Source organism: Gossypium arboreum, chromosome 8 (assembly GCF_025698485.1).
Source record: "Gossypium arboreum isolate Shixiya-1 chromosome 8, ASM2569848v2, whole genome shotgun sequence".
Classification (NCBI taxonomy): domain Eukaryota; kingdom Viridiplantae; phylum Streptophyta; class Magnoliopsida; order Malvales; family Malvaceae; genus Gossypium; species Gossypium arboreum.
In genome coordinates, this window is record NC_069077.1 from 140524922 (window position 1) to 140545484 (window position 20563).

At 35.6% G+C, this 20563-nt stretch overlaps 1 protein-coding gene across 1 annotated transcript; it reads left to right on the plus strand.

Moving 5' to 3' along the window:
* The first annotated feature begins 517 nt into the window (after window positions 1-517).
* Window positions 518-2610, plus strand: LOC108483359 (pentatricopeptide repeat-containing protein At5g56310). Its single transcript, XM_017786715.2, has one exon. The coding sequence runs from the start codon at window positions 724-726 to the stop codon at window positions 2377-2379; it is 1656 nt and encodes a 551-aa protein (XP_017642204.1). The 5' UTR covers window positions 518-723; the 3' UTR covers window positions 2380-2610.
* The last annotated feature ends 17953 nt before the right edge of the window (window positions 2611-20563 follow it).

Below are 20563 nucleotides of genomic sequence, written 5' to 3' on the forward strand. Positions count from 1 at the left end.
CTTAAACAACATAGTATTTCAATGATCATATCATGCGACGAGGTCGCCATTCTGTTTTGGATGGGTGAGTTAAACAAAGAAGAAAAGGTTTTTAAAGTCTAGGTGATAATTATCAAGTTAAGCTTCATCTTTACCAGCTCCATTCAAGTCGAATTCAAGCATATTAATCAATTTAAACTTTATAAGCTTAATCAAACTTTTCATTTTAATATATTTTTATATTATAAAAAATATTTATTTTAATATTACTGAATACGTGTTCAGTTTTTAAAATTTTAATTAAAAATAATAAAAAATTTATTATTATAATATTAATTATAAGTTAAAAGAAAGATATTTCTTTAATTTCAGAATTGATTAAGAGTTACACCAATTCAATAAAAATTTAAATAAATTAATTTATATATTAATTCTAAATAATTATTATCAAGCTGTATAACTCTAATTATTAGTATCGAGTTTAAGCTTAAATAATTCAGTTCGGGGTATCCTAATTAAATTTTTTATTTAAATAATTTTTTATATGATGAAATTATATCTTCACTTATTATTAAGCTACCAATGTTTGAGTTTAAGTTAAATCTTTGAAGTATAAACTCCCATCTCAAAATTGAAATCGAGCCTACACTCAATTACTGCGTTAAGCCAAAGCTTGCACAAATAATCTTGCAGCATGAATAAGAAAGAACAGTGGCGCGCTTTTTAGCATAGTGGCATTAGCGAATGAGAGAGAGATTGGGTTTCTTACTAAAGCATTGCTCTAACCTTAAACATGTTGAGACGGCTCATGGATTCATGGTTCGAACAGCCCTCCATCACGACAAGCTTCTTCTCAGCCAATTCATCGAAACATGTTCTTCTCTGGGCTTCTCCGCCTATGCCCACTCCGTATTCTCTGTTAATTCCCAAAGCCACCCTCACATTTATGTTTTCAACACCATGATCAAGGGGATGACACTCTGCAACTCCGCCTTTGAGGCTCTCCTTGTTTATAAAAGCATTGGGCGGGTCGGGTTGCGGCCCGACTGTTACTCTTTCCCGTTCGCGTTGAAGGCGGTTGTTGATCTTCGGGCAATGAGTTTGGGTACCCAGATTCACTCACAAGCCATATGTGCGGGGCTCGAATCCAATGTTCACGTGGTTTCGGCTCTCATTCAAATGTATTCCTCGTGCGCGCGCATTTCGGACGCTCGCAAGGTGTTTGATGAAATGCCTCTCGCCTCTGTTTGCTCAGATAATGTTGTGGTCTGGATGGCAATGATTGCTGGGTATGTCAAGCTTGGGGATCCAGACACTGCCATGGATTTGTTGAGCCGTATGCCTCGAACTCAAACCGATGGTGCGGTACTTATTACTTGGACATCAGTGATTGCAGGGTATGCTCAAATGGATCGTCCCGACGAAGCCATCGCTGTATTTCTCAAAATGCAGTTGGAGAACGTAGTGCCTGATGAAATAGCAATGTTGGCTGTGCTTTCCGCTTGTGCGCAGTTGGGTGCTTTTCATATTCGATTGGGAGAATGCATTCATGGCTACGTTAAAAAACGTGGGTTTGATCAAATGGTTACCCTTAAAAATGCACTAATCGAAATGTATTCGAATTCAGGCAATATAAGCAATGCTTTGCATGTGTTCGAGAATATGACCCGTAGAACTGTTATTTCTTGGACTACCATCATATCAGCACTTGCATTCCATGGACTTGGCACACAAGCTCTCGAATTGTTCTCTCGGATGGAAATGGCTCAAGTTAAACCGAATGATATCACTTTCATCGCAGTCCTCTCTGCTTGTGCTCATGTAGGATTGGTGGACTTGGGTCGATATTATTTCCATGCTATGAAATACAGGTACGAGATTCAACACGAGATTCAGCACTACGGTTGTATGATCGATTTACTTGGTCGAGCCGGTTATCTAGCAGAAGCACTCAAACTAGTTAGTGAGATGCCGTTTCAGCCAAATGCAGCTATATGGGGGTCACTTCTTGCTGCCTCTAATATTCATGGTGATGCTGAGCTGGGAGAGTTAGCTTTGCTCCATTTGGTACAATTGGAGCCTTGGAATAGTGGGAACTATGCACTTTTATCCAATATATATGCTTCAGCTGGAAGGTGGGATAAATCTGTAATGGCAAGGAAAATGATGAGAGACAAAGGTGTTCGAAAGATGCCGGGTTGGAGTTTCATTCAGGTGAGTACTAGAACTCATGAATTCATTGCAGGGGATACATCACACCCTCAGTTTGATAGAATACATGGAACCCTATTCACCTTGAACGAGCAGATAAAAACTGCTCATTATGATCCGATAAACGAATTCGATAATCATGATTCTGATATTGGACCAGCATCGATAAGTTATTGCAGTTCATTTTGATGTCATCCTTGTTCTCAATTCAGAACAGTGAGCAGGTCCACTAAAGGATTATCCATCTAAAGCAATGTAGTCAGTACCGTATCAGCTGATGTATCGTTTTTGTTCCGATACTGATATGTAACAGTTAGAAAAGAAACAACCCTTGTAAACTTTTGATTACTTCAACACATCAAATAATTCCGAGACCATGATATTTTAAGACGAATATAAGAGACAATTGTTGCCAGAAAAGACTGAACATCATATTATTATTCCTTCCTAGGACTACAAGGTAATTCACATAAACCAATAAATAAAATTGGAATGGAATCCTTAACATAGATGAATAAACAAATATATGAAACAGAGTTCTTAATCATATTGCAGAGGAAAACTACTTAGCTCTAGATGCCAAGCTTGTGGTGCTTGTTTCAGGCCATAGATGGAGTCGTGCAGTTTCAAAGAACCAATTCGCAGGTGCCATAAGGACAGAAGCCTTATTACAACATAAAGATGCTAGATTGTACCAACAGACGATCAATTTTCTTGGGGTGCCTCACTATAAATTTAGCATTTGATGTTTATATATTTTATATAATTGTCGATAAAATGTGTAAATGTTACAGACTAAATTTATTATTATATAAATAAAAATATGAACAATTGATTAGGGTAAAAGTATTGTGGAAACCCCATGTACTAGGAGTTAGATTTTGCCATTTTTACTAAAAAAATGGGCAAATTAATCCTTGTACATTAGATTCAAAAAGCAAATCGGTACTTTTGTTAAAAATCCCATCCAATTCTACCATTAAAATCAGTCCATGTATGTCAAAATGAGGTACACATGGCACATAATGTGTAACTACCAAATTATTCTATTAGCCATGCTGGTTTTTAACGGTAGAAATGGACGAAATTTTTAACAGGAAATACCAAATTGCTTTTTTATCTAATATACAGGGACTAATTTGTCCATTTTTTAGTAAAAAGGGAAAAATATAATTTGACTCCTGGTACACAGGCTTCCAGCTCCATGGTAATTTTATCGATTAATTGTACTTTCACTTGGTAATAGCTGACTTGTCTATAGATGTTATATTTCACTTAAAAGCTCGTAGTGAGTTTCTTGTACGAGGCGAAGTCAGAAAATTTGTTTAAAGTGTTGAAATTAAATTATAATTTTTAATAGATTATATCTTTAAATTTTTAAAGGATTAAATCAAACTTTTATTATTTTTAGGAGGATTAAAGTGTAATTTTACTTTTATTAATTTTAATTTTAAAATTTCTAAAGGACCTAAATGTATAATTTTCCATTTTAGGGTGTTGTTTTTAATTTTACATTTTTCATGTCCTTTTGTGATAGGTGAATATTAATTAGGAATCAATCTTACTTGAAATCAGGTTTAGATGGAATTTCGATTTTGTGTGTGCTTACTTTCAATTGAATAATAATGCTCCCTCCCACAGATATATATATATAAATAGTTAACCTAAAAATTTGCGTAGTAAGTGAACACTATAATTTCTTACTTATAAAAAGAAAACTTTTCTTTCATATTAATCATATTACCTATAACTGCAAAGCATTCATCATCAATACCCATAAATGCTTACTTATAATAAGAAAATATTTTCTTTCATACACCAAATGTTAGATTGTTCACCCACAAGTAGGGAACGTGAGTTGGGTTTAAACCGTCGTGAGACAGATTAATTTTACCATATTGATGGTCGTGTTGCAGTAGTAATTCAATGTCTTAGTACGAGAGGGACCATTGATTCGCACAATTTGGTCATCACGCTTGGTTGAAAAGCCAGTGGCTTGAAGTTACCGTGCACTAAATTATGACTAAATGCCGCTAAATCAGAATTTGGATTAGAAACGATACACGCGTCCGTCGCTCGATTGCCGACCCCAATGATACATGTCGTAGGTTTAGCCATCTTTATGAAAGAAAAGGTTTTCTTTTTATAAGTAAGCAATTATAGGGTTTAATTGCAGATGCAAATTTTTAGGTTAACTATTTTAGGAGGGGGCATTTTGATTCAATTAAAAGAAAGCTGGCACACACAAAATAAGGTTTTTATGGCCAGTTTAGAAAATGGACTAAACCTCCAGTAAGGATTTTTTGGTCCGAGCCCAACTCGAATTTACAAAAAAAACTACTGTTGCTATTTTTCAACTGTTTTATTATTCATTCCACTATTATATTGCTATTATATTGTTGTTATTGTCACACAGTCGTGTGCCCTAAGCGTGTTGAAAAATAGTATAGGTGTAGTTTCCACACAGGCCAACACACGGTCGTGTGTCTCAAGTCAATGAGTTACACAAATAGAGACACGGGTAGGGATACAGTCGTGTGTCCCAACTTCGAAAGTCACACGGTCTGGGGCATTCCACACGACCATGTGTCCCTTATTTCTAGGCATTTTGAGACTTCACCCTAAACTTCTAGAGTTGTTTCAAATTTGCCTCTATTTGTTCTTAAATCATTTTAAGGTCTTGTAAACTCGTATTTAGGACTAAATGTGTAATTTTTACTGTGATTTGAATGAATTAGCTTGCATTTTAATTATGATTGATTAATTGATTGATTTGATAGTAATGCCCGTGACCCTAATCTGTTGGCGAAGAGGGGTTAGGGGTTTTATTGTTATTTTTTAGATATTGTATAACTCTTGTTTTATTTTTAATTTTGTTACTATTTCAAAGGCATTTGTTTGTAGTGTTATTTCGGGTAGGTTTTATGGGTGAACAACCCTTGACCACCAAATCAATCACAAGAGTTCAACATTTTATTTATTTTGAAATGTATTGAAAATCGTTAATCTATATATTCGCCCATTATTGGATTAAATATTCACAAGGGTTTAGACCGTCATGAGACAAATTAGTTTTATCTTACTAATGGTCACATTGCAATAGTAATTCAACTTAATAAGAGAGGAACCATTCATTCATGCAATTGGTCATCGCACTTAGTTAAAAAGCTAGGGGTGTGAAGCTACCGTACGTTGGATTATGATTGAACGCCTCTAAGTCAAAATCTGAATTAGAAACAATGCACGTGTCCGTTGCCTGATTGCCGACTCCAATAACACGTGTTGTAGGTTTAACCATCTTTATGAAAGATAAGGTTTTCTTTTTTATAATGAAAGATAAGGTTTTCTTTTTTATAAGCAAGCAACTATACGGGTTTACTTCCGTGTGCAAATTTTTAGGTTAACTATTTTGGGAGGGGGCATTATGATTCAATTGAAAGAAAGTTGGCAGACACACAATCAGTACGTACATCTGTTTTGACAGAGACACAGCCTAAAAACAGCAGCAAACAAGCCTAAAGGAATCACCCAAAAACAACAACCAAAAGTACAGAGGAAAACAAAAGAATCCCTGTTACCACCAAGCTGAAAAAAAGAAAATAAAAACTCAACTTTTGGCTATAAAAACCCTCTTACCCTCAACCCCTAGCCACGCAACAATCAGCAATACTCCAAGCAACCATTCTCCTTACAAGTTTGTTTTTCTTGTGATTAATCCATATGGCTAGCTCCATGTCCCTTAAGCTTGCATGTCTGCTGGTGTTGTGCATGGTGGTGGGTGCACCCCTGGCTCAAGGGGCCGTAACCCGTGCTGATGGCGTAGTCACCCTTCCACGCTGCCTTCCTTTATTGACAGGGAATGGTAATGGTGCTGATGCTGATGTCGATGCCACAGCTTGCTGCGACATCGTCAGGGGTCTCTTAAGCTCGCTGCTCTGTGGTGGTGTTTAGGAACCGATCTAGCTTGAAATCGGGTTCGGATTCGGGTGGAGTTTCAAATTGGTGTGTTATGGAATCCCAACTTAATCGTGTTTAGGGGTGGGATCCAATTGTGTGATACATTACAGAGCATGGTTGTGGATTGTTTTCTCATATGTTTTGATTGACTTGCTTGATACATTGGATGATTCGATAAGGTGACCGGTTTACCTGGGTATCCAGCCATCATCCGATTACTTTTTAATAATTATTTGTTTCTTGTTTATGTTGTCTGTCTTTTTGTTTCTTGATCTATAGCATTATATTTGCCCAAATTTTATTCAATAAAGTATATTGATTTAGCAGATGATTTGTGTATATATTTAAATCAAATCAAACATTAATGATCATTCACTAGCGTCTTAATCTTGAAAAATTCATCAACGGTTATCCTTTGCAGCATATATAAAAGAAAATTGCCAACCCTATGCTTTTACACCTAATTCTAGGGGATAACATAAGTCGATTAAAACTGAGTTAATTAACTTAACCGATCAATTAGGTTTAGTCGATGTTGATAGTTAATTTGGTCATAGGGTTAATTTATTTGGTTATGTCAGTCGATTATCAGCTATTGAATTTCATAATCAAACTGACCAACTTAATAATATTTTTTTTTAAAATTAGTTTAAACATCTTTATATTTTTATAATACATAAGTCAATTCAATAAGTTATAATATATTTATTTTAAACTGACTTAACCAACCAATGTTAAATCGTTTCAACTAAATTAGGTTACACTATATAAATCGATCAATTCGACTATTGTATACACCACTACGTAACTTTAGTCCTATGCTTTTTACTTTTAAAATACCTAATATCAAACCTCTTAGATAAGGCATCTTTAAAATCTTTTGTAACATTCATTGGTTTGTACTTTAAAACAACATTTAAATCAAATTGGAATGAGTGCCTAACCTTATTTAGTAGTTTTAATTTATATCAATACTATTTAAAACAGTATAAATTTTGACGATTCAGTCTTAACTCGATTGGCATGCGTATTGTTGTCAATGTAGGAGGATGTGAGTTCGAATACACTGAAGCACATTATTCTCCTATTTATGGGTTGGAGAGGGGTTATGGGATTTGATACATTGGTAGCTAGGGGTGAGTATTCGATCCAGTCGTTTCAAAAAATTTCGAGTTAGTTAAGTTGATGAATCCTATTTTAGCAATCGAACTCAGTTTGAATTTTTTTCGAATCGAGTCAAAAAATTTCAAGTCGAGTTAACGAGTCCCATTATTTATACTCAATGTTGCATTTACATAGACGGTTATTTAACTAATAGACGAAGTACAAGATTATTTAACAACATAAACAATATAATGGTTTTACCTTTTAACTTAATCGGTAAACATTTATCAAAACGACATAGTAGTTTTACCTTTTCTTATTCGGATTTTCTGATAACTCGAATTGTATAATTCCATATTTGAGTTAAACTGAAAATTTTGATTTTTTATTCGAGTTGATCCGAATAACTAGATTAACTTGAACTATTTGATTCAAATTTTAAACTTTTTATTGAGTTTTTTTAATCGAATCGAATTTTGCTCACCCCTACTGATAGCATTTTTTTATTATTCCACAAAGGGTACCAAATATTTTCCCTATAGGGACACTTTACAATCTTCTACCCCTACTTGTAAATTCTAACAAAGGGTACCAAATATTTTCCCCCAAAATTTTTATATTACACATTTTATTTATTTAATGATTTAATTTGTAATTTTAAAAAATAGTAAGTAGTGAGGTGGTAATTTTACATCAGAAAAGGAGTTACCCCTAATTTCATCATTTTTCAACAAGTAAAAATGTTCCCAAAAATATACTCTAAATGATTTTATTTGATTGACTTGCTTGCTAAATTGCATGATCCGATGAGCTTACCGGATTAATTAACTTAACCGATCAATCAAGTTTAGTCGATTTTGACAGTTAAAGTAATTGTAGGGTCGATTTATTTGATTATGTCAGTCGATTATCAGCTATTCAATGTAACGCCCCAATTTTCGGGAATCCTGTGAATGTTGGCATAGGTTTAATTATGTTAGTGGGCCTCTAGAAAGCCCAAGCTTAAGATAGAACCCGGCAATTTTAGTTAATTTTTGTTCCATAACAAAAAGGGGGTGAAATTATGAAATATGACCTATGTGAAAATGTTTGAAAATGCTATAGGCTAAATTGAAGTGGCCAAATAAATAGGAGTGCAAAATAGGAGGATTTGCGTGACAAACCTCCCATTTTACATGAAGTGGCCAGCCATCATGTTGTTGTAGACAAAATGTACACTTGATGTCCATAATTTATGGTACAAATTGATAATAGGTTAGGTAAATGTTCCATGATAATAGGTTAGGTAAATGTTCCATGATAATGGGTTAGGTAAATGTTTCATGATAAGAATTTCATGTCTTTTGTATTAAAGAATTAAATGGATGAAATATGAAGTTTTATTAAAAGAAAAAGGGGTGAAAAGAATGAAGTTTTGTCCATCTTTGTTCATCATAGCTGAAAGTTAGAGAAGAGAAAGGAGAAGAGAAAGCTCTTGAGTATTTGGTCATTAGGAGGAGGAAAATTGAAGGTAAGTTCTTGGTACCTTGCTTCTATTTTGAGGTTCATGAGTTCTTCTTGATTCTAGCTTAACTCTTGAAGTATATTTTGATTTTTAGTTGTGTTGTGAGCATTTAGTCATGAATTAAAATGAAGGAAATGGTTGTTGTTTCATGTTCTTTTGATGAAAAATGGAAGATAGGTGAAGTTGAGCCAAACAAATGAGCATGCATGTGCCTTAGATGTTAAAGGGAAAAATCAGCTAACATGTTGTGCTTTAAAATGATGAAATGGAGATTATACTTAAGTAAAATCATAGATATGTGATGATTGATTGGTTATATACATGTTTAAATAACAAGCATGCAAGTTAAGTGTGAAAGAGTGATTTGGTAATAAATCTGCTTGGGACAGCAGCAGTAACGTGACTTTAGAAAATCACCATAAATTGTGGGAGATGAGTTAGAAGCTGCATAAATTATGTAATTAAACTTAATGAGTCTAGTTTCAAATTGAATAAACAATAACATATTTTGAATTCTGTATAATGAGAAATTTGATTCGTAATGAAGAGTGGTCAAATTAGTCAAACAGTGAAACATGGGAAACTTTAAGAAAAATCTGGTATTGATTGGCTATACCAAAATTCTGAAAATTTTATGGATAGAAGATATATGAGTCTATTTTCAGGAAAATTAACGGCACTTGATTTGGAGTTTCGTAGCTCAGTTATAAATGATTTAGTGACTGTTGCTCAGGAAGACAGCTTGCAGTGAAATTATGATTATGTGGTAAACATTGACAAAAATTTGTTAATGAGTTGCTTATTGATTTCTTATAAGCTTACTATGATCTGTAGGTGTGGTTGGCCGAATATTGTAAGGGGTTAATACGTAGTTTGTATTTGAATAGTTAGATTAACGTGTTAGTAATCCAATTGTAGGCGGTTCGTGTGTGGATCTCGTCAGCATATCGTCGCAAACAGGTGTGTAACTGACACCCTCTTATAGACTAGATTGGCAAAAGCCGAAAAACCGAAACGCCGAAAAGTCGGTATTTTGGGAATTTGCGAGTGTGCGAATGCTCGTAAGATAGTTGGGTTTGTATATTTGGTAATCTAAAGTAATAACTGCGCAGCACGCGATTTAGTACATTTTGATAATTTGGGCTTAATGGGCCAAAGATCGGGTTCATGGGCCAACGGGCCCAATTCGGTAAGTATGCGCGGTAAGTGTTCTGATAGTACGTAAATAGTTAGGATATGCATGAAAACCCTAAAAGTAGCTAAATTACTATAATACCCCTATGTATGGAAAATTACTGTTATACCCCTAGGTGCAAAATTATCGTTATACCCCTAGGGTTAATTTTAATCGAAAAGCATGACGATCGATTTCGTATGATGTATGCCATGATTATATATCTGTTGCATGGGGACATGGGTTATATTATGGAGGAAGCGTTCGGTGGCTATGCCACAAATATTCGATCTGGTGGCTCGCCACAAATATTCGATCTGGTGGCTCGCCACATATATCTGATCGGTGGCTCGCCACGATTATTCAGATCCGTGACTCTGTCACATTATTCGCTCGCAGCCATGCTGCAAATTCTGTAGTGTGTAGCGGTTGGGTGGGCCGAGTTGTCTCCCCACACGGTGTAAGGTTGGTATGGGGTGTATACGGTTGGATATGGTTGGGTTTCGCATAAACATGTAATATCTGCTCGCTCGCTATGGGCCTATGGGCTTTATTCAATTTGCTCAGGCTAAGGCCAACTTATTCATTTACGTGGGTTGAGCTAATTTAGACTATGGTTGGGTTATTTTACATGAGTTTCCCAAACTCACCCTTTTATTTTCATCCACGCAGTAATCCCCAACCATAGTGGGCTTGAGTCGTGAGGGAATTCGGAGTGGCCACCCGCTCGAAAGTTTGATTTTCTTCGTGAACTGGACATCCTTTTATTTACGTTTGAAGTTTTGGGTTTTAAATGTAATAAGGCCGCTTAATTATTTTTGATGGTTTTAATATGTATTACTAAGATAGGTATTACTTATTTTAACTGTTGAAATTGGATAGCTTTAGGACGCGTTTTCAAAAACAACAATTGATTTCAAAATAATACGACAACAAGCAAAGCTTCATAATGAAAGTATTTTCCAAAATTAATCACTTTTCCTAAAATGACTTAAATCAAAATCGGTTTCCTAGAAATATCCATGACGTTAAGGTGTGGCAATGGCGGTATGCATGTCTAGGATTGGATTCGAAGGGAGCTTGGTACTTAAGCAGTCCGATGGACTCACCACCTCTTTTCCTGTTTCCTACCTGGTGCACAGCTTCCATTCACTTTAACCCTTAATGAATTAATCTTTTGAACATCAAGTACGATTTTCTGGACTTAGAATGGAAAAAAAAAATTTTACGTTTTTGATGTGGCATGTCGGATCCGGCCATAACTTCTGGGCCGGGTTTGGGGTGCTACATTCAATATCATAACCAAACTAACCAATTTAATAATATTCTTTAAATTATTTTAGACATTGTTGTAGGCCAATTTTGGCCCGTTTACAAAATACCCAGGCCCATTAAACCATTTAACCCATCCTCAAACCCAAAACCTAAAATTAACCTAGCCCAACATCCAAGCCCAATCCCAAAACCCTAGACTCCCACTTGCCTCTTCCCACTCTCCCATGCTGTCTGCCACCAGCACCATTCCCATTCTCCCATGCTGTCTGCCACCAACACCATCACACACTCCCACTGCACCTGCAAAGACAGAGGAAGGAAGCAAACATGCAACAATAGTAAAAATAGTAAAAAATAGTTTGTAAATAAGGCTATAAAAGCCGAATGAAAAAGATGGTAAAAGGGGGGGACTCTTCTTATTTTTTTTTCTTTCATTTTTTGCAAAGAGAAATGAGCACAAAACAAGAAAGTGAAACATTCAATCTCAGATTCAATATAGTGATTCAATCAGCGTTTAAATACAGAAATAGCATTCAAGCATAAAAAAAATACCAAGATCAAAGGATTGAAAGCTTAAAAAAAAAAAACCTAAGGTGATTTCTTTTTCTTTCTATTTTAAATTGATTTTAAGTTTTTTTAACCTATATATATATTAAAACATAAAAAATATACAAAAGATATACAAAAGATATACAAAAAATATACAAATTTTTTTTTTTTTTTTTTCGGTGGTGGCAGGTCTTGTCATGAAGCCTCCGATGTGGTCGTCGGTGGCCGCCCCTGGCCGATTCCTCCTTCTCTCTCCCTCTCTCTTCCCTCTCTCTTTTTTTTTCTTTCCCTCTCCCCAAATGATTTTTTTGGTTATTTTAGGCCTTATATAGCCCTCCAAAACGACGTCGTTTTGGGGGCTACACTTAAGCCCCAAAACGACGCGTCGTTTTGCCATGTCGACCCATCCGACCCGACCGCTAGGAGGATCCGCGTGTTTTGTTTGAATGGGTTATTTATGCACGCGGTCCTTCCGCTTTTCAAGGTTTTACAATTAAGTCATTTTTTATTTTCAATTTGGCCCCATAATTTTTCGCTTTTCGATTTAGTCCCCGCTAATGTGCTGCATTTTAATGGGAGGAATAATTCTGTTTGGTCCCCTTTGTTTTATGCGTTCAAATAAGCCCTTTTCTTTATTTCCTTTCACATTTGCCCCGAACTTTGTTATTAGTTCAATTTTAGTCCTTTTTATTTGTTTTGTTTCTTTATTAAATATTACATTTTTGCATTTCAATATTATTATTATTATTATTCTTATTATTATTATTATTATTGAAATACATTAGTGTATATCTTCATGTATGTATATATATATGTAGTAATGTTTCTATTACTTTATTTTAATATTTTTATTATAATGGTTTTTGTGTTTCAATATTATTATTATTATTATTATTATTATTATTATTATTATTATTATTATTATTATTATTATTATATATCCTTGTTAGATGTATACATATGTATATTACTGTTTTTAATACCTTTATTTTAATATCATTTTATTATATATCCTTTGTTTTTAATACACCGGTTTAACGTTAAGTCGTAAATTTCATCGCTATGTTGGATGGAATTCGTCGGCTCGTGTTAAAACGGTATATCCTTCTCAAAAATCAAAAATTGAAAGTTCTCGTCTTTTAAATTGGATCACGATTAGAATTTAAATTGAACTAGCATTTTTGAAAATTAAGACAACACATGTTTAAAAGATACCAATTTTGGGCGTCACGAGGGTGCTCATACCTTCCTCGCGCGTGTAACTGACTCCCGAACCCTACTTTTTCTCTGATTTAACGTAGACCTAAACTCGTCCTTCTTTTTAAAGAAAATAAATTTATTAGGTGTCCGATCATACCTATAAAAAAGATCGGTGGCGACTCCCATCTTTATTTTTTTTTTTTCGGTTTATGTAAAAAAATCAAACTTCGATTTTAAAGTTCTCAATAAATTGCCACAATTAGCGACCCCAAACCAAAATTTTTTTACGTCATGACATTGGCGACTCCATCGGGGAAAAGCTTGCGAGTCGAGTCGAATTAAACACGTTTTGTCAAAATTTTCAAACTTTGTTCAAAGTAAATATTTGGGTCGTGATCCTAAAATCTCGTTTTCAAAATTCATGCATTTGTATCGTGTTGTAAATATTTCTTCTAACTTGTTATTTGGTTTTTTTTCAGTTTTCAATTTTTATGGTTTTAATTTTGGTTTAGTTTCTTTAAGTAAAACGTAAAGGTTTATGAGTTTTTCCCCACACACCGTGCACTTGCATTTTCGCATAACATGAGTTCTCTACCCGGGCTCCGTCCGTTTAAGTGAAAGTAAACGCTACTCCTTCGTGAGTTAACTCGTCCCTCCGCACAGGCTAGTGAATATTTTCGGGTTACATATGACTTATGCTTTCGTGAGTTAACTTGTCCCTCCGTGTAATACCCCTACCCGTATTCATTGCCGGAATAGGGTACGAGGCATTACGGAGTTTACTTAATTAATTTTTTTTTTTATATTCAATATAGCCCTTTTATAAATATCTAACCTTCCTATAATATTAAATCGAGACCAATCCACATCAACCAAATCAATTCAACATATTTTTATGATAGATTCATGCATTTATATAAAATAACGTCATCACATATCTATAACTGTGTTTGTTAACCATACTAATGGCTAACTTTACATTCATTTCACGTTAACATTTACTTTGTTAGCTTATACATGCCATTGATTTCCAAAATAAAGTTTCTTTATATACCGAAATCCCGAGGTTGATGATGTGATGTGTCTCCCACCAAATCCGACCTCCGAGCTCTTAACACTACAAAACAGGAAAAGGAAGCGGGTAAGCACTTTGTGCTTAGTAAGCTCATGTAACAAGAATTATACTTACCTAATATTTTCAATACAATATAATAAACATTCATATATCCATTCAATGCATTATTACCCTAACATGCACAAACTCAACATTCAAGTTAGTACAATAATTTCCATGTATCAATAATATATATATATACCATGATTGATGTACTCATCAATACCATGATTTTCATTCCCTTATTATTTTTCATATTTATCCCGTTGAATTTATCGGAATTTCGATGGATTTTCAGAGGTACACTTTTAGTGTACAATTCCGGGTCCGTCAATTCATATTCATGTGCGCACATTTCCATTTTAGAGAGCACACACTCAAAACCTCAACCTTGCAATGGATTACCAGTCCAGGCTAAATCCCCTGCAATATAAACTCATAGAGTATTGTCGGGATTACCAGTCCAGGCTAAATCCCCTGCAACGACAATTACTCTAATGAGCTTGGATCTGAATTACCAGTCCAGGCTAAATTCAGACCCTAATTCGGATTACCCGTCCGGGCTAAATCCATTTTACACATATTCTTCGGGAGGGCTATATCAGGATAGGATCACCCGTCCGGGCTAGATCCTTTTTACCGTCAATTCCTTTTCAGAGATCCATCGAATTTTCCTTTCATTCAAACGGGATTTCTTCCCATTTTATCAAATATATCAATGTTTCATAAATTTTCATACAATGAACATTCAAATCATATTCATATCAAAAACATGCATTTCAAGCATTTAAGAATATAATTCAAGTTACACGAACTTACCTTGATACTTGATTGTAAACAGCAAAAATCTATTAATCCCGAACTTTTTCCTTTCCTCGATCTAGCTTCGTATTTGAATCTTCTGGATCTAAATAAATAAATTTAATTATCAATTTAATACATTTCATGTTCATATGCAACATTCTCTATAATTCAACTATTATTTATAGTTCATTCAAAGCTGTCTACTTGAGTAATAGTCACTAAATTATTTATAACTTGAGCTACGGAACTCGAAATTAAGATCCGTTAATTTTCTCTGAAACTAGACTCATATATAATTTTACCATAAAATTTTCAGAATTTTTGGTTTAGCCAATCAGTACAGTTTATTCTTCAAAGTCACCCCTGTTCTGTTGTCTAACAGTTCTGACCCTTCTTCACTAAAAATAAATTATCTCTTTATACAGAATTCAAATGATGTTCTTGTTTGTTTATATTAAAAATAGACTCATTCAGAATTCTAGACATATAAATTTAAGTCCCTAATTATTTTTATTCAATTTTTTATAATTTCTCAAACTCAGAACAGGGGAACCCGAATTCATTCTGACCTTGTCTCACAAAATTCATTATATCTCAAAATTTACAAATCCATTGCTTACAATATTTCTTCTATGAGAAACTAGACTCAATAAGCTTTAATTACATATGTTCATCTTCTAATTCGATTCCTAAAATTTTTGGTGATTTTTCAAAGTTAGTCTACTGCTGCTGTCCAAACTGTTTTAGTGCAAGCTGTTTATTACCATTTTTCCCCTAAGCTTTTAATAAATGATAATTTCGTCCCTACTCAATTAGCCTCTCAATTGAGCTGATTTTTCTCAATTAACATTTTATTCTATCACCTTAAACTAGTTTACAACCTTTAGGAATCAGAATTTCAGCAATAGACTTTAATTCCAAACATTTTCACAATTAGGTCCCAAAAATCAATTTCCATTGAAATTGCCTAATAAAATCATCTCATAAACAAATTAAAGCTTTAATTTCATTCTATTTCATCATAAACTTACAGAACTCAACCATGGTGACTTTAAATTTCATCCATGAAATCAAAACTAATGAATTTAATAGTAGGATCTAGTTGTAAAAGTCTTAGAAACACAAAATTACAAGAAAAAGGCAAGGATTAACTCACTTGGTGCAAAATTATGAAATACCAGCTTAGAGAACCCTCCTATGGCATTTTTAGCTGCTGGAATTGAAGAGAAATGAAGAGAAATCTAGATATTTCCTATTTAGTCCTAGTTTTATTTAGTTAATTTTGCAATATTCCAATTTTACCCTTAATTTATCAATTTTTCTGCTGATTGCATACCCTTGCCGGCCAGCCCAAATAACTTTTGGGTCTAATTACCTTTTAAATCCTTTCTCATTAGACTAATAAGCTATTTAATCACTCTAGCAACTTTTACACCTATTACAATTCATCCTTTTCATTTAATTGATTACCCAAACATTAAAATTTCCTAACGAAATTTTAATACCACATTAATAACATTTCATAAATATTTATAAAATTATTTTTGACTCGGTTTTACGAGATAGAGGTCCCGATACCTTATTTTACCCAATTTCTTCAATAATTTCTTTTTCGAACTAATCACTAAATCGATAAAATTTTCCTATCAATATTTTCATACGATTTTCCTATCATATAAATTTTCAAGCAAAAATATTAAAATAAATTTTTCTTTAAATCGGATCTATGGTTACGAAACCATTGTTCCGATAACCTTGAATTTAGGCCATTACACTCCGCATAGGCATAAGTAAATGTAATCCCTCGAATTGAACTCGTGAGCCTGTGATGGGTTATGACCGAGGCTTCGTGCTGATCTTAGCGAGATGATAGTACGAGCAATTCGAAAATTGTCTAGAACCGAGACTGCATATAATGAACCATACGAGCTATCCAATTAGAGCCATGCCGAACCTCTGTCCGCTTATAGTCACCAAAATAAGTACACGGGGAAAATGCCTTTTGCCTTTCATTTACACTATTTATGCAAAATAATTGGATTGGGTAGTTTAGTTTGTTTTTCAAATTATATTTGTTGTGTTTACTAACCAAGTTTGTTTGTTTTTATTTTTATCATGCATCATAGGCATCATATTAGGAAGGTGTTGATTAAAGGTTGGTTGCCAAAAAACGGCTTTCTGATGGAGGAGTCAATTACACAAATAACCGAGAAGAATACCGTGGTTCGGGACTGGTCTCTAAAAACTCAGAGAGAAAAGGGGGATAGTCTAGTGGAAGGGTGTGTTGCCAATTTTCCCGAACATATAACTGTAAATGTTCGCCAAAATAACTTTGAGGATTTGGTTCGAATTTGGAATCAGTGGGATTCAGACACTAGAGACATTTTCATTGGGAGGTATGGAGATATAGCTCACCTGATCACCATCCGTGTAGACGAACAGTTGATTCAAGCCATGGTTCGGTTCTGGGACCCAGCTTATCAGTGTTTCACCTTCAATCAAGAAGACATGACTCCAACCATAGAAGAGTATGCTGCTTTACTCCGCATCGACAATGTACAATTCGGCAAAATATATGTGAAGGAGCCTAAGCCGATGACCTTCAAGAAAAAGTTAGTGAGACTGACAGACATGACTGATGCATGGGCCGAAAAATAGATAAAAAAGAAGAATGAAACCATTTGCATTCCATGGTCCTCCCTACGAGATTTGGTTCTGAACCATCCCGACATGCTGAAAAGGGTAAATCTATTCGCTTTGGCCATTTATGGCTTGGTCATTTTCCCAAAATTTCTCGGACATCTCGAAGTTGCAGTAGTTGATTTCTTCGAAAGGTTAAAACAAGGAGTCGACCCTGTCCCGACTATCCTAGCCGAAACCTTCAGGTCCCTGAGTACTTGTCGAAGGGTTGGAAAGGGACAATTTAGTGGATGTGCTCGGTTGCTCAATGTTTGGATTTTGAGTCACTTCGGAAGGTAGAGCGCACTCCGCTCCATATGTTTTCTAAAACATTCTCCCGCTAGAAGCTTACCTCAAGAAAGAATGGTCAAGGAAGTCACCGAGCAACATTGGGTATCGTTTTTCAAAATCTTCGCCGAGGATATAACATGGAGAGCACCACGGATCCGTCCTTGATTCTCGCTATACAAATGTGGAAGCCAAGATTGGGTACCTTTACTTGGGTTATGGGAGGAGTTGGATATGCTCCGCTATTGGTCTAAAGGCAATTTTCTTCGCGACAATTCCTCCTCGCAACTGGAGGATTAGCACAGTTCGAGTTCGCTTTCATGGGTGAAGGATATATGAAGAAAGTCCAAGACACTGCAAAGTCTTGGAAGGAAATTTATTTCATGGAATTAGCTTTGTATGCTGATACCCTTACCCAAGATTACGACATATGGAGGAAGCAACGGGTAAATAGTCAGCAGATCTCGTCAACAAGTTACACTGTTCAGAATCCTTTCTCGGAGGAAATGCCGTCTGAGCTTGAAATGTCAAGACAAGAATTTGAACGAGAAAAGGCCAAGATGTCTCGGGACCTTAGTCCCTTCAAGAAGAAAACTATCACTGAAGATTGAAGTTCAGGTTGAAAGGTCCAGAACTGAAAAAGTACAAAGAGAAGCCGAGATTGTGAGAAACGACTTAAGGGACCTTCATTTGGAAAACAAGAAATTAAGAAGCACAATAAAGAATAGTGGGTTGGGCAAGTCGACAGCAGAGTGGAAGGAAGAAATTAGCAATATCAAGGGAGGAATGGAGTTTTGGAAGGGAAAAGCAAAGAAAGAGGAGGAAAAGGCTGCGCGCGCTGTGATAGAGTTAAGAAGGAAGAACGCCGAGTATGAAATAGTGACTGCAGAATTGGCGAATAGTCAGTCTGAACATCAAGAATTAAAAAGGAAAACACGAGATCTAGAAAATATGCTGCAATCTCGTCAACAACAATTAGATAACCTTCTGAAGGCTCTAGAAGAAAAGAGTGAGCAGTACGATAGGGACATTCACGCGTATGAAGGAACTCTCAAAGGAAAAGAAATGCAACTCAACTTCTTGATCAATGAAATTCGCAAAGCGGCTATGCAAGTTGTTCAATTATCAGATGAAGCCGAAGTTCTCAGTTGCCAATTCCCTCCAAGCCAAAGATCGAGCATATCAGAGTTTTTAGAGCAAGTGAAGAAACAAGGCAATGTGGCTAGAAAATTTGTGTAATCGTTGGAAAAATGGAAACTTTGTGTAATAAACTATGTTGATAAATGAAATGCCTAAATATGGGGCTATCTTGAAATCAACACCATTTTTTTTTTTGCATTCCTTGCATAACTAACATTTTGACATTCGTGCACTCATTCATGCATTCATACATTGCATATCCCATACTCGGTCGCTAAAGACAAAATATATAATTTGCAGTTGTAATACCACAAAACTGGAACCACGTCATCCGTATAAAACGCGCCGATAAACTAGAGTAATGGAGGCTGAATTCAATGAGAAAATTGAAAGGTTGGAAAGGGCTCAAAAGGAATTATAAGAGCAACTGGCCAAATCGCAACAAGAAACGAGAGACCTAATGGTGAGATCTCGAGAGGAATCACTCGTGCAAAGAGATCAAATGGCCAAGATGATGGAGATGATGTCAGCTTTAGTTAAAGGAAAGGGACCCATGCGGAGCCCTGACATTGAGGAATCTCGATCAAGAATTCACCACGATCAGGATCCACTCTATCCCCCAGGATTCACTCCACCGCTCGCATATACAACACAAAGAGGGTATATTCAAGGGGAACCCACTGGCTTGGAACATCGACCTATGCCACCTGCTCCATCCACTAATTTGGGGCAAGGAATATTCGCGTCAAACCCAGGGGCTATTCCTGCTGATCCACTAGTTCCAGATCTGGATGACCCAGCAGAGGTAGCCAAGTTGAAATTGGATAACCATGACGCAAAATATAGGAGTCTAGAGGAAAGACTCAAAGCGATAGAAGGCACTGAAGTCTTCTCCGCACTAGGTGCCAAAGAACTCAGTTTGGTACCTGATCTGATTTTGCCCTCGAAATTCAAAGTGCCTGATTTTGAGAAGTATGATGGGACAAGATGTCCAAAGGCGCATCTGGTCATGTTTTGTCGAAAAATGATGGGTTATGTGAACGAGGATAAACTACTCATACATTGCTTTCAAGATAGTCTAACAGGGTCAGCTCTTCGGTGGTACAATCAACTTAGTAGAAAAAAGATTCGATCCTGGAAGGACTTGGCGTCAGCATTTTACGAGCAGCACAAGCATGTATCGGATATAGTGCCAGACCGTATGACCTTGCAAATGATGGAGAAGAAGCCAGCAGAATCTTTTAGACAGTATGCGCAAAGATGGAGAGATATCTCGCCCAAGTGGAGCCTCCACCGACTAAGACCGAGATAATCCTTTTCATCAATACTCGAAAGCACCATTCTATAACAAGTGGTGGGAAGTGCCACGAAGATTTCATGGATATTGTAATATCCGGTGAACTCATAGAGAATGCCGTCAAGAGCGGTAGAATGGAAGGATTAGAAGGCTCAAGAAAAGCAGACACCGAAGGAAGAAGGAGCGAAACCCACATGGTGGGAACTGGAGTCGCTACATTCCTAATTCAGTATCCTAACCAACCCCGACCTCGAAATTATCCACCCAATTTCTATTATCCACCTCAAA